Raw genomic sequence first — 14,868 nt, forward strand, 5'->3', positions numbered from 1 at the left:
GAATGCTGCATCAAAACTAAGAAAATTCCTGACCACCTGCTGTTAGATTTTCATGTGGAATAATAGACAAATCTTAGACTGGCAGGGTTTGTTTTTGTTTGTTTGTTTTGTTTTGTTTTGTTTTGTTTTGATATGGAGTCTTGCTCTGTCTCTGGAGTGCAATGACGCAGTCTCAGCTCACTGCATCCTCTGCCTCCCGGGCTCAAGCGATTCTCCTGCCTCAACCTCTCCTGAGTAGCTGGGATTACAGGCACATGCCACTGCGCCCAGCTAATTTTTATATTTTTAGTAGAGATGGGGTTTCACCATGTTGCCCCGGCTGGTCTGGGCACCTGACCTCAGGTGATCCACCCTCCTAGGCCTCCCAAAGACTTGGCAGTTTTAATACAGTAATAAAATGGGCTCTAGTTGTTGGAAGTTGACAGCAAGTGTCAGAGAGCAGTTTTGGACACACTGGCTTGAAGGGACTATCAGGAGAGAAGAGGGAGATGTGGTGATGTGGTATTGTCCCAGTTGCTTGCAGGAGTGTGCCGAGGATGGTATATTCTTCTTTTCTTTCCCACTGCCATTTTTTTCCTCCTGGTAAATTACAAGGGAAAATAGAGAGGTAGCAACGTCAAGGCACTCCTGAACACAATCCTTTTTTTTGGAGACGGAGTCTCACTGTGTCGCCCAGGCTGAAGTGCAGTGGCATGATCTCGGGTCACTGTAACCCTTCAGCTGCCAGGTTCAGGAGATTCTTCTGCCTCAGCCTCCTGAGTGGCTAGGATTACAGGCACGCACCACCATGCCCGGCTAATTTTTGTACTTTTAGTAGAGACGGGGTTTCACCATGTGGGCCAGGCTGGTCTCGAACTCCTGACCTCAGGTGATTTGCCCACCTCAGCGTCCCAAAGTGCTGGGATTACAGACGTGCGCCAGCACGCCTGGCTCTGAACACAATTCTTAATGTGTGAGCTACATGGGCGATCCTTACATGAAATAGTTACTAGTGCCTAATGTTCGTGTCTTTTTTTTCTATTTGGATCAAAAACTGGCAGAACATACTTTCACATGAAAGGTCCCAGCTTGCTTGTGGCCAATTCTTTGGAATCCCAAGAAAACTGGAATGAAAGATTACTGCCTATTCTTAAAGAATTCTACATTTCTGAAATGTTTGCCGTATCTTCTACGCCCCAATTCACATTCCCCACTCCCAATTAAAAACAGCAAGAGCAACTTTTATTACAGGTATGAAGGGTGTTGGGGACTTTATTTGGTCTTAGAACTGGAGTGAGTGCTAATTATTAAAAGTAAAAAGGGTACATCTTAAATGGCAGGTATTCTTGGTCTTTTAAAAGTGAAAGCAAAATGAATAAATGCTATTTTATACTTGAATCTGTACAAAGAGCAAAGAGAAGGGTGGACTGAAAAGATAGCTCAGATGAGTGACTGTATTTTTTATTGTAATTTCCAAATCATGTAGATTATTTTGTAGCTGATAGGCACTTAGTTTTGTGGATTTGGGAGAAGCAGGTAGTAAGCCCATAGTCAAGAGATGTGGGAAAGTAGAGAAAAGTTGTGGATGAAGGAGGAGATAAAAGGATTTTCCTTGTTGGATAAACTAGATTATGATCTTGGGAAGACAATGCCAAGAAAGAAGTTTTCTTGACTTGAACAATCTGGGTCATAAGATCTGATAAGTTCTGATAAGATTGTATGTCTTTCATTGAGATAGGTTAATTCTGAGCAAGCTTTATATGGAATAGAGATTTCAGTAATATGGAGGATTACTCTCCAGCTATCACGAAACATACCCTCCTGCGTGCATTGAACTAATGGATTATCTTTGTGTTTTTAAATTCTCTTACCTCTCCTGCCCACACCCCTCAATAATTCTGGCAAATCTGCCTTGGAACCAAACCTGCCACAATTGGAAGGGCTGCTTCCTAAATTAGATGTGATAGACTTAAAGTACATTTTTTTTTAAGCAAAAAGGAACGTAATAGTGATCCTTAATTCTCAGCCATGTATTTTGTCCTAAAATATAATTGTCTGAAGCTGAGACATCAATGAGATTATTTCTTATTTCTTTTGAAAAAATAGTATCCTTTTATGATAATGGATAGTACTTGTTGTCCTATGTAATTTTACTGAACAAGGAAAAGACATCACTTGATTTTAAGTGACTACCTTATTCAGAAGGAATTTTTGAATTAGGGATTTTAAACCTTTAGAAATTTAGCCTTGATTCATAAAGCCAAACCAGAGTAATATCATATCTAATGTTATAGTACATTTTGCAAAGCAAGTTACTTGACTATGAGATAATATGGTCAGTTTTATATCAATATTAGATGTAAAAAGTGTAACAAGGCTGTTGAGGCTTACTGAAAGTTCTAGCTAATTATCAGTTCTCATTTTGAATACGGCACGTTAACTTAGAGAAGAAAGACTAGAAAGTAGGGTTTTAGGAAGCAGCACATGGGTCTAACATGTCTTTAATGTGATTACATTCTCTATTTGATGGATCTGTAGCATTTCACTCTCTACACATTGCTATTAAAAATAACAAAACAGTTTTGAGCATTTATTCTGTGCTAGCCTCAGGACTTTACATGAATAAATCCCCCTGTGGTTGTTATTGCTATTAATTCTGTTTTACAGGTCAAAGGCCCAAGGTACATAAAGGTTGAAGGACTTGTCCAGGGTCAGAGGCTCAAGTGTGGATCAGGGCTCCTAACTGCTGTGCAACTTAACTTGCCCCTGTTGAAAATCTAGGTGGTTTTTTTTTAATGGCTTCTAGAAAGAGACAGTTAAATTTCTGACTGTTGTTCAGGCTAATGATTGCTTCATCTTTTTTTTATATATATAATTTATTTTTGGAAACAGTGTCTCGCTCTGTTGCCCAGGCTGGAGGGTAGTGGTGTGATCACGGCTCACTGCAGCTTTGATTTCCTGGGCTCAGGTGATCTTCCCACTTCAGCCTCCCAGGTAGTTGGGACTACAGGCAAGTGTCACTACACCTGGCTAATTTTTGTGTATACATGTATTTTTTGTAGAGACAGAGTTTTGTCATGTTGCCCCTGCTGGTCTTGAACTCCTGGGCTCAAGCAATCCTCCTGCCTCAGGCCCCCAAAGTGCTGGGATTCCAGGTGTGAGCCACTGCACCTGGCTGCTTTATCTTTTTAAATGTGTTCTTTCTTAGGAAATTAGTTATTGTGTTATAGATTCTTACCTAAGGAGAACACGTATGATTATCATCAGCATTTTACAGCCCAGTTGAGTTCTTCTTGCCTGCTACACAGAAAAAGCCAGTACCCTGAGACAGCAGAAGTTGCAGCAGAGAAAGAGTTTAATAATCGCAAGGCTGATTGAGGTGGACAAGATAGCTTTCAAATCCACCTCCCAAAGAATTTGGAGACTAGGTTTTTAAAGATGGTTTGGTAAGCAGGGGCTAGGGAATGGGTACTGCTGATTGATTGGGTTGGGCATGAAATCAGGAGTGTTGAAACTGTTTCTTGGTATGGATCACCAGTATAGGTGACATCAGTTGGTCCACTAGAATGCAGTCTGAAAAATATCTCAGACACCAGTCTTTTTTTAATTAGATGGGATCTTGCTCTGTTGTCTAGGCTGGAGTGCAGTGGCACGATCTTAGCTTGCTGCAGCCTCCACTTCTGAGACTCAAGTGATCCTCCCACCGCAGCCTCCAGAGTAGCTGGGACTACAGGCACACCACACCCAGCTACTTTTTGTATTTTTAGTAGAGACAGAGTTTTGCCATATTGGCCAGGCTGGTCTCAAAAGTCCTGACCTCAAGTGGTCCGCCTGCCTTCCAGAATGCTGGAATTACAGGCATGAGCCACTGCACCTGGCCTTTTCTTTTTTTTAGACAGAGTCTCGCTGTGTTGCCCACCAGTCTTAAGTTTCACAGTAGTGATGTTATTTATAGAAGCAATTGGGAAAGCTACAAATCTTACTATGACCATTGGCTAAGTGACTCCTGAGCAGTAAACAATTATAAAAAGCAAGCTAGGAAACAGTAACAGGCTACTGTTTTAACTATGCTTAGATCTGATCAGAATAATTTTAACCTTACCACCTTTCATTAATTTTAGAAAGGCAGTTTCAGACCACCAACGAGAAGAAGGGTAGTTTTTGGGAGGGGACTATGATCATCCTTGCTTTAAATTAAGCTGTAAACTAAATTCCTCAGCTAAATTATAAACTAAATTCCTCCCATAGTTAGCTTAGCCTATGCACAGGAATGAACAAAGACAACTTGTGAGGTTAGAAACAAGATGGAATCAGTTATGTTCGATTGCTCTCACTTGTATAATTTTGCAAAGGTGGTTTCATGCACAACCAGAGATGTTGTATGAAATATGCTTCTCTTCATTCCTGATGTAGTGGAAGATGTGTTTTTTGTTTTTGTTTTTGGAGACGGAGTCTCTCTCTGTTGCCCAGGCTGGAGTGCAGTGGCGCGATCTCGGCTCACTACAACCTCCGCCTTCCAGGTTCAAGCAGTTCTCTGCCTCAGCCTCCCGAGAAGCTGGGATTACAGGCGCTCACCACCACACCTGGCTAATTTTTGTATTTTTAGTAGAGACAGGGTTTCACCATGTTGGCCAGGCTAGTCTTGAACTCCTGACCTCGTGATCCACCCGCCTCTGCCTCCCAAAGTGCTGGGATTACAGGCGTGAGCCACCGCTCCCGGCCAGAAGATGTTTTTAATTTTAAATTGTACTCCTCGTGTAGAAGATGTGTAATGTAATGTAGTAGGTGTTTACTGGGTGTCCCTTGTGTGTTGGAGCCCTGTAGTCTGGTCCCAGGGATGTGATAAAGAGGAAACACCAGATGTTGAAAGTGCTTGGTTCATTCTTGCAGAACTTCTAGGCTCCACCCGCCCTTGGGTCACGGCAAAGGTTAGGTCATCACAGAGTGTGCAGCGTGCTTATATAGGCTCCTTCCCCTTAGCCTTTATCAAGGGTCCTGATGAAGAACAACTCTGCCTGTTATCTAGAACCTCTTTAGAGGGACAGTCCAACGTTGTTCCTGCAGCTGGCTCCATTTTATAAATAATTCACAGGTTTTTTCACTTAAGTGTCTCTTTTTCCAGAGAAACCAGTGTGCTGCTTTATCCGATGAAAGCTGTTGGTTTTAGTCTTTGTTTTGGCCACCAGGAAGATCAGGGCCAAATTGGTGTACAGTGTATACTAGAAATAACGATTTCATTGCTGTACTAGGGCTTTCTAACCCCTTTTTGTAATTTATCAAAACCCATTAGATCTGGTAAAATATCTGGACTCACATACAATATTATAGTATAATTTTACGATGTTCTTGCGTCCTGAAACATATTCTGGACCCTTGGGGTTAAAAGTCCTGCTTTTGATCTTTTTATATCTTTATTTCACTATTCTGTATATAGTTTTATTCTAAGTTTCCTTGACTGTATAGAAGTAGGTTATGTGTAAATGATAAATAACATTGTTTTTAGAGGTTTTGCGTACTGAGCAGTTGCCTCCATGTATTTGACAGCGAGGCAATGGGAAATGTTTTTGTTCATCACAAGAGGAAATTTTTTGGCCCTCACGATGATGAAATTGGTAGGCTAATTATACATGGCTGCAGAGGCTGGACGTGGTGGCACACGCCTGTAATCCCAACTCTTTGTGGGCTAAGGCGAGTAGATCACTTAAGCCCAGGAATTCAAGACCAACGTGGACAACACATGGTGAAACTCTGTCTCTACCAAAAATGCAAAAATTAGCCAGTCTCATAACCCGGTCTGGAAATAATTAATTAATTAAAAATGGCTGTAGAGTTTTGGTACAATGATTTTCCAGGAAAAGCAACCTATAGATTCTGTTGTAACTCATTTATTTATTGATTTATTTTGGTACAAATACTAGGGCCTAAAGATGGAAGTCTTATGCTCTAAACACAATTGTCAGTAGATATTCAGTAAACTTAATGTTTATGATGTTTTTACACCTCTTCTGTGTGTTTTTTGGTAAAATCTTGATGAAAGCTATAAAAAGGCTTTGACAATTGTCTCTAGGGCTGCAGTTTTCATATCTGTTTCCTAAGTGAGGCATGAACCATTGGCCTCTGCCCATCAGGGTTGCTGTTCACAGATGCTTCTTCATGCTGGATTTCTATTGGGAGTTCCTGACTTGGAGGCATTGGGCAAGCCTTTGCTCTTCAGCCTCCATATATAGAGGGTAGTATTTTCATTTGTAGGCTTCACAGGATAGGATGCTTGATTGTACTTGACTTTGGAGTTTTCTTGCTCTTTACTGTCCTCTTCAGATAGTAGAAGGGGAGGTTTAAGATGTGTCCCTTAAGAGTATTCCCAAAACAAGTATTGAGGATAAAGGTCAAATTCATGCTAAGGAGAAATGTTTTTGCAGTAGCTATGAGTTTCACCTCTTTTTTCCCCTTCCCTTTTTTCGAAAGACAATTTGTAGTACATTTTATCTCTCTAAGGGAGACATGACTACCCCAAATTTTTAAACAGACCAGGAAGAATCTATTGTATATTTGAGTGGGAACCTGAGAATGCTGTGGCATATAGACAAAATTAGTTAAAATAACTGATAAATCAGATGTAGCTTTAAATGGGATGTTCAAAATTAAAATGTAGGAGAATTATGTTAATAAGCTCTGCTTTTAACTCTATCAAGTGTAGGAATGTGTTCCTTTGTGCAATTTAAAACCACCATCACCTATGCCCTCTAGTGCTTATAGGATGAGTTTGACAATAGAATTGTGTTCTCTGTTTCCTGCTTCTGCCCTGGTTACTGCTGATATTCCTGGTGTGAGTTCTCTTAGTCTCTCTGATCCCAGCTTCCCTGGCATTGGGAAAAGGGTGGCTTTGCCTGTTCCTCCATGTGGTCCTGCTATGCTGCTGTGGTGCTGGAGAAACAATAAGTGCATCTGGGCAAACATGGCAGACTCCTGGCAGTCAGCTCCTGGAAGCTAGGGCATAACTGCCCTAGCACTGCCCAGGTGTAGAATCCTGTCCTGAGGATGTTTATCTGTAGCAAGCCAAGGACATTATAGTTGACCCTTGAGCAACATGGGTGTGAATCGTTAAGGTCTACTTATATGTGGATTTCCTCCCACCTGTGATACCCCTGAGACAGTAAGACTGACTCCTTTTCTTTCTCTTCCTTCTCGGCCTACTCAACATGAAGACAACAACAAGGATGAAGGCCTTTATGTTGATCCAGTTCCACTTAATGATAAATGTATTTTCTCTTATGATTTTCTTTCTTTCTTTTTTTTTAAGATGGAGTCTCACTCTATCACCCAGACTGGAGTGCAGTGGCATGATCTCAGCTCACTGCAACCTCCGCTTCCGGGTTCAAGCAATCCTCCTGCCTCAGCCTCCTGAGTAGCTGGGATTACAGGCGCATACCAGGTTGCCTGGCTAATTTTTGTATTTTTAGTAGAGACGGGGTTTCGCCTTGTTGGCCAGACTGGTCTCAAACTCTTGACCACAGGTGATCCACCCACCTCAGCCTCCCAAAGTACTGGGATTACAGGCGTGAGCCACCATGCCCCACCATGATTTTCTTAATAACATTTTCTTTTCTGTAGCTTATTTTTGTAAGAATACCGTATATCATACATATAACATATAAAATATGTATTATTTTGACTGACGGTATTAAATATGTGTTATCTAATATGGACTGACCGTTTATGTTATCAGTAATGCTTCTAGTCAGCAGTAGCTATTAATAAAAATTTTGGGGAAGTCAAAAGTTATATGAAGATTTTCGACTGTGTGGGGCAGGGGGTTGGCACCCCTAACCCCAGTGTTGTTCAAGGGTCAACTGTAGTTTAAAATCTTCCCTTCCTTTTCCCATCTGTACTCACTGAGTCGGCATCCGGGGTGAAGGAGGTCATGTAGGGATCCTCATGGTCCTAGTGTATAAACACCTGTGCACCTCCCTCCTAGGAGTGGCATGCAAGGTGCTGCTGGGATGGACATCAGCCAACCCCCAAGGTAGAGGCCAAGTCGCTGTTGGCTAGATACAGGCAATTGGTACCTTTCTGAAGCTGTCTATGGTGTCAGTTCACTGTAATGGAGGATTCAGAGAGGGGCAGCCAACTCCATGCCCTGTGAGCCTGGAACAGTTGTTTGTCCACTTGCTCAGGCTCTTGACAGAGCAGCTTCTTACTGCATGACAGCTTTTTAGGCACTCTCCCTTCCCACCACTTTACCTTTACTTTCTTCTTATCCTAGTTTTGCCTCTCTCTGAATGAAGACAGGTGATGATTAGCTGCCCCTTTTTTCAGCGGACACATTTGACATTGTAGAGGAACATGGAACAAAACAACTGTTAACATTTAAGATTTCTATGTCTGTTACGAATGGCTTTTCAAGTTTCACATGTCAAAATGGATAGGTTATCAAGGAAAAGTAAAAAGAAGGCATTCACTTTTTACAGTATACACAATTTTAATAACAAAACTTTCCTGTACACTGCTCTTTATGTTACCCTCCCCCCTCCCAAAACACCCTGCATAATAGTATTTTCTTCCCACCCTCAACCCATCTGCCCACCTCCCACCCAAAAAGAAAAATGGCTCTTGAAGGTGATTGAACACAATGTATTTGGACTGTACTTTGAGTTTCCAGTCTCAGTGTTGATAGGAAGGTTCACCAAACATTCCATATATCAGACTTAAAAAAAAAAAAACAACAAAAAACTAAGGACAAAAATGTTAGTTGAAAGAGTTGCAGAGGTTTCCAAATGTTTGCAATAGCAGAATGAAAGCTTAAACAGTCATTTTCTATTTGTTTTTGGCCTTATTCAAGTACTATGAGTTTGCCCCAGGTTAGATAGAGAAATATTTAATTATCTATAGATGGCCTTACTGTCTCTCTCTTTTTTTTTTTTTTTTTTTTTTCCTGGCTCAAGGGCTTTAATCAATAAGATATGAAAAGTATGTCCCCAAACAGACTTTTCAGATAGGTCTGTCGCTGTATTGCTGTATTAGGAAAACGATCATGTAAGTCAGCTGTTAAAAATATTCTTTAACAAATTTTATATTGATATCCACACTTCAGAAAAAGAACAGGACATTTATAGCTTTTTCCCCTGATAGCTGTGTGTAGGAAGTGTGCCTTAAGAAAATGAAATGCCTGTTTTGAATTTTAGAATTCAAACCTAGTGCTACATAGGGCTCATTTTTATTGGAAAGATGGAGTCTAGCTCTTGGTGACTAGCATTAGAATAAGCAGATGGATTTTAATAATTAGTGGCGTTGGGAAGTTCAGTCAATTCCATTTATTGAATTGGTACAGAAATTAACTTAGGCACATTAAGAAATTACATGTGTTAGTACAGATTTTTGGCTTAAAAAATTAGTATCTTTGCTTTTTGATGCTGGCAGTGGGTATTTCAGAGTTGTGTGTGGATTTACAAGTTTATCAGCCCACTCTTTTCAGAAAGGTGATTGAAATCCCTGTCATGCTACAGAAATGAATATAAACGACTTCAAAGTAGTTCTTGGTTTCTAGATGGGTATGGTATCATAGTCTTCTCTAGCTTTCCTTTTTCCAGAGAGATTAATTATTTTTCTGGTTCTTAATGGTCATTTTCCTCTAATCTTAAAAATAGAAAAAAAATGGAGTGGGTGGTGGTGGTGAAGAGGATAAAACCCCACCAAAAAACAAAAGCTCTGACACTGTGTAACCAAGATCCGCAGCGTTGCTGTGATGCTGTTCAGTTCTAGCCAGTTGGTAAAGAAAGCACAGATGACCAACAGTCTAATCTTCAAACCTGTGCTGATTCTGAAACACAAATGGACAAAAATGAAGGGAAATCTTGCCTTCTACAGGCAATTAAAAAGGGAGGTTTTTGCTTTTAAATGAGAAAGGAAAATACCTTTTTGGTACTACTGTCATTCACTTTTCTTAAAGGACATTACCCAGAAAAATGGAAGGCAAAAAATTTTGATTTTTTTCAACTGGAAAGTATGCCTCGCTAGCCTTGGCTGTGCTGTTCCTCTGAATTAGTAAATGGCTTGCTTTTCCAATTTGCTTTTGTCCTTACACTAAGGATTTTGCCAGTTATGGTCCTTTAAGGATTAAGGTGGAGATTCCCAGCCAAAGGAGGGGATTTCTTACCCATCCCACAGTTTGAATCTTAATTTTGGTTGTGGTTTGAAATGATGGAAAATACTCCCCTGCTGTCCTTCAGGGCTTATGGAATCTTGTGTGCTCAGGACACAGTTGTGTTGTGACCAAGCTGTCACCTGACACATGGCAATGGTCGTCCTGATAATGGGTTGGTAAATTTTAGCTCGTGGTGCTCTTATTTGTAATAGGGGCTTCTAATTCAGCCTGTCTGTGGGGAAGTAGGGCGCTGTGCTCTATGCCGTTAAATCAGCTTCTGCCTCTGCCCAGACAAGCCCAGGGTCTGGTTTAACAAGAGATGAAATACTCACCGCTCGAGATCAACTGAATTGAACTGGGCTGAGACTTTGACAAACTAATCTGCCCACCTTAAAAAAGAGAGCACATTTTTACTGTAATTTGTGATCTTGTCTGCTTTTTACCGAGAGATGTTAGGTGAAGGGTACTAAGGTACCCATCTCTTAGTATTAAAGAAGAAAAATTGTGATTAAATCTTACAGGTTAAACTATAGCCTTAACATGTTTTCAGTTCGATCCTGGGAAGAAAAAATATGCCCTGAATGAAGGATATCATGTTGATGTTGATGTTGGGGAAAAGATAACTTTAAAAATGGTAGTGGCTTTCTCTAAGGTTTTATGTCTTTTTTCTACATACAGTAAATGGCAGTTGTAAAAAATGCTCATTTTCTAAAATCAAGTTAGTGCTATAATTTTACAGTTTTTTCAATATATGGAACAATGTTTATGGAAAAATTCTGTGTGAATGAGTAGCTTGCATCTAAATTCCAAATATTTAATAGGTTTTCTTTAGAAATCATAATACAAGAAACTGAATACCTGTGGTTCTTTTCTGCATGAAAAATGTGGCATCCTTATCATTTGTTAACTATGGAATGTTTATATTTACATTGGAGAAGCTACCCCTCTTGCCTTTTCAATAGCAGGTCCTCTTTCCCTGTTTGGTGCAGATTGTGTATGATCATTCTTGGCTGCCTTGTAACTCCAGCTAACCTGAGAGTCGGATTTCAAAATCTGCCTTTCCTTTTAATCCCTCACCTCCGTGCTGCCTTCAAGTTACCACTGTGTGGCTGCATAGGCATGTCGAGTTATTCTACCATAAGATTCATCTCAGTGATGCTGTTTTCTTCACCTACACTGAACTACACTTACAGTGTGAATGCGTATCTTTATTGAAAGATCGAAATTTATTATATAATAGTGAGAAAGTGTTTTTTTTTATGGTTCCTTTGTAATACAATAAGAATCAGTGTTATGCCTGTTGCTAGCCAATTATTTTTAACTTGGCTCTTTGAGGTTTGAAGATCAGGAAAAAGCAGAAGAAAGAGGTTTAAACCCCTTTGTCAAGGCATCTTTGATCATGACAGTTGAGAGAGAGAGAGAGAGAGAGCGCGAGTGTGTGTGTGTGTGCTTTTAAATTGGAGGGAGCATGTCAGGATTGTTAAATTGACTCAGTTTGTCTTGTTTATCTCCAAAATATTTTCTAAATCTTTTTTCACATATTAATGTAAACATAGGATTTAGTATATTAATTAGTACAATGACAATTTAATACTAGTTTAAAACAATTGTCTAAATGCCACAAAAATCATGTCCATTATAACTCAAACGAGAAATGTATAAGAAGTCGGTGTAATTATTTAGGATTGATTTCATTGTAATGAGACCTTTTCACAGTCACTTGGATTCATTGTGTAAATATATTAAAGAGTCACTCATCTTATTAGAATTACATTAAAGGGTTCTGATTTCATGATATGGACTTTGATAATATCTACTAACCCAGGCAGAAACTCTGGAAGAAGAATGTTTAATATTTACCAGTCTTCAGCATACATGAAATTCTACTTCCCACACTGGCAAGAAATTGAAGATTTGAGTAAATACCAAATTATCATACAAGAGAACTTTACTAAGTCTCCTTTTAAGCAGCAAGATAGTTGTGGTACATGGGATGGAGAGCAGTGATCAAACAGGTATTGATCTATATCTGTTTCTGCCCAATAGCTTCTTTCTAAATTGTTTTCAGTAGAAAAAAATAGCATATGGAGACCTTAGTGTAAAGGTTTACACACGATTGTATATAATTACATACATTTCTTATTTTGAAGTAAGCATTTTAGACTTTCCAACAGGAGTGCAAATTAATGTGAGCATTGATTCATTTAACACTTAAAATATGGTTTCATTTAAAAAATTAAAAATACTTCACTTCAAAAACTAAGTCTCCACTTAGTTTGGAAAATTAGGCTTAATGTCACCATTGGTAAAAATTAGATATGTATTTAGCCTCTACTATGTAAAATAGGTTACTTATCTGATGTGATTTTTGATGACGGGTAGATATTATACTTCACATTCTTTGTATGGCAGCTGCTGACACTTGCACTGTCCATAACCATTAATGATGATGAAGGGTCCTTCATGGGTGGGTTCATATTCATTATACGGTCCTTGGTCTGACATGTTTGACATATGGAGTCGTGTTTGGGATCGGAGCTGCCTGTGGTTCTGAACCATTGAGCACTGCCTAATTCTTCTTAAAGTGGGAGGGCAGCACTTCCTGGAGATGAACACTATAAAAATAATAAAAAAGAAAGAAAACAATAAAGCCATTGTTCCCGTAATTACCCGCTGAGTGAAGATGGCATTGTCTGGTTCAGGAAAGTGTTCCTCGGTAGTAACTGCTATGCCTGCAGTAGTTGGGATTTCTTTGTCTCCCACATGGTAACTTGATGAGCTTATTCTTTTTGTATATTCAGTGGTTGGATCTCTATAAGTTGTAGCCATGGCAGTGACAGTGGTTGACAAATTCCAGCAGAGCTGAAATCCATGGACTGCATCTAGGATATCCTCTCCTTGGGTGTGGTCAGGACTGTGGCATAGGATGGAATGCTCCCACCGACCTTGGAAACTGCCCAGCCAGGAGGCCAGAGCACATATTCGGGCGCTGCATTCCCACAGATTGCCAGAGAGGCCAACGGTTGTGAGGGATCTCAGGGAGTTTAAGATCTTGGAATCAAGGCTGTTTAACTTGTTGTTATCCATGAGGAGTATTTTAAGATTAGGCATCGTTTCAAACACTGTCAAGTCGATGGCTTTGATTTCATTTCCAGTCAGGTCTAGCTTTTCTAAAGTGCCCCAGGTCCACTCCATCCCACATGTCAAGTTGCTGATTTTGTTCCATTGTAAGAAGAGCGTGTGCAGACTGCTTAGCCGTAGGAAATGAGCAAAATTAATCTTCGTCAGCTGGTTGTGCTCTAGGTGAAGCTCTCTCAGTTTAATTAATCCTGCAAATCCATTGCGAGCCAAACTTCGCAAACGGTTTGTGCTCAAATCCAGAAACTCCAGACTACGACAGTCCCAGAACAGGCGTACTGGGATAGTCCGCAGGGAGTTGGAACGTAAATGCAAGGTCTGCAGCTTCCGAAGGCCATAGAAGAGCTCTGGGTGCAGAGATGACAGCTGATTAAAAGACAGGTCCAAATTTTGCAGGTTAATCAGTTGGGTAAAAGTTGTGTTTGGCAAGTAAAATATTTTGTTGGAACTTAAGATTAATTCCTTAAGTTTATATAGTCCTTGAAAAGCATCTTCTTTTACTGTTGAAATTTGATTGTGATCTAAGTGGAGCCAAGTAAGTTGACTGAAGCTGGCAAATTGATCTCTTTCGAGCTCTGTGATGTGATTGTGCCTCAGGGACAGGCCCAGAGAGCCCTTGTCTGTGGCGTTTGGCACTGAGTGGAAGCCCTGAGAGTCGCAGTAGAAGAGCAGCTTCTCGCAGCGGCATTTGGGTGGACACGCCATACCCAGGGCAGGCAGCATTTTTAAAACCATACTCATTGCATATATTGCTGCCAGCATAGGGGCCCCTAATGGCCACTTGAAATGTAAGCCTGCAGAATATAATTTAAGGAAAACAAGAAGATAGGATATTTTTCAGCAGAACATATGGGCTATTAAAAAAACAACAACCACCAACATTATAGTGAAAGATTTTACTGCATATAACTTATTTTTCATTTACTGCAGAAAAATTAACCTTATTGGTATGACTGGACCAAAACTTAAACCATTTAAAAAGAAGATAAAACATGTCTGTCTTCATCAATATATGCTTTTACCTAAACCTCAAAATCCAAAATATGACAGTGATTTCCCTCATAAAATGTGAATTTGGTAGCTTATTTTAAAAGCATGATTCCTTGTTGAATGTACAAGACATATAAATGCACAGACTTACCCATTCTTCTGAGCACATTGGAGGCTGCATTCAGTCGCGGTTGTTAGACTCAACGCAGTGAGTCTGTAAAAGGCTCTAACATGTAGGAGCCTTTGACCAGTTTCCTGTTTTCTGTGTCCCAGGCTTTCCAAGTAAAATTGAATCCACCAGGATGAGTTGTTTTTTCCTTAGGATATCCCTCTGGAAAGCATTGGTTTCATTTTCTGTGATTGCTCTGATCCCTAAATCAGTTTTGAATATAAGTTATTAAATTTCTCCACCTCTAACTGCTCAGCTGGTTAATCAAAGCTTCAGTCTCCTTTCCGCAGCCGTTAGTTCTCTTGGTCTTAACTTGTTGATGGCAGATGGGTGGCTTGTTGCAGAGAAGAGCTCCTGGAGCAGCATGAGTGCATTTACTGAAAAGCTTTTCCGAGAAGCAGCACAAGAATGGATTTGCTTATGTGCTGCGACCACACAGAACTGTATATAG

At 40.0% G+C, this 14,868-nt stretch overlaps 2 protein-coding genes across 5 annotated transcripts in view; one reads left to right on the forward strand and one right to left on the reverse strand.

Moving 5' to 3' along the window:
• The window catches only part of CTNNA1 (catenin alpha 1), a 177,093-nt gene that overhangs the window by 102,821 nt on the left and 59,404 nt on the right, over positions 1 to 14,868 (forward strand). The gene's annotated exons all lie outside the window — the stretch shown is intronic.
• LRRTM2 (leucine rich repeat transmembrane neuronal 2) lies at positions 92 to 14,828 on the reverse strand. Of its 2 annotated transcripts, none has more exons than XM_002815941.5 (2): positions 14,400 to 14,828; positions 92 to 14,052 (listed from the first exon to the last, which is right to left on the reverse strand). In XM_002815941.5, exons 1-2 carry the CDS (start codon positions 14,401 to 14,403, stop codon positions 12,506 to 12,508), a joined length of 1,551 nt encoding a protein of 516 aa, XP_002815987.1. In that variant the 5' UTR covers positions 14,404 to 14,828; the 3' UTR covers positions 92 to 12,505. The 2 variants fall into 2 exon arrangements, with proteins under 2 accessions (XP_002815987.1, XP_009239373.1); XM_009241098.4 differs by having other exon boundaries at positions 92 to 13,624; positions 14,400 to 14,824.

Source organism: Pongo abelii, chromosome 4 (genome assembly GCF_028885655.2).
Source record: "Pongo abelii isolate AG06213 chromosome 4, NHGRI_mPonAbe1-v2.0_pri, whole genome shotgun sequence".
Lineage (NCBI taxonomy): Eukaryota > Metazoa > Chordata > Mammalia > Primates > Hominidae > Pongo > Pongo abelii.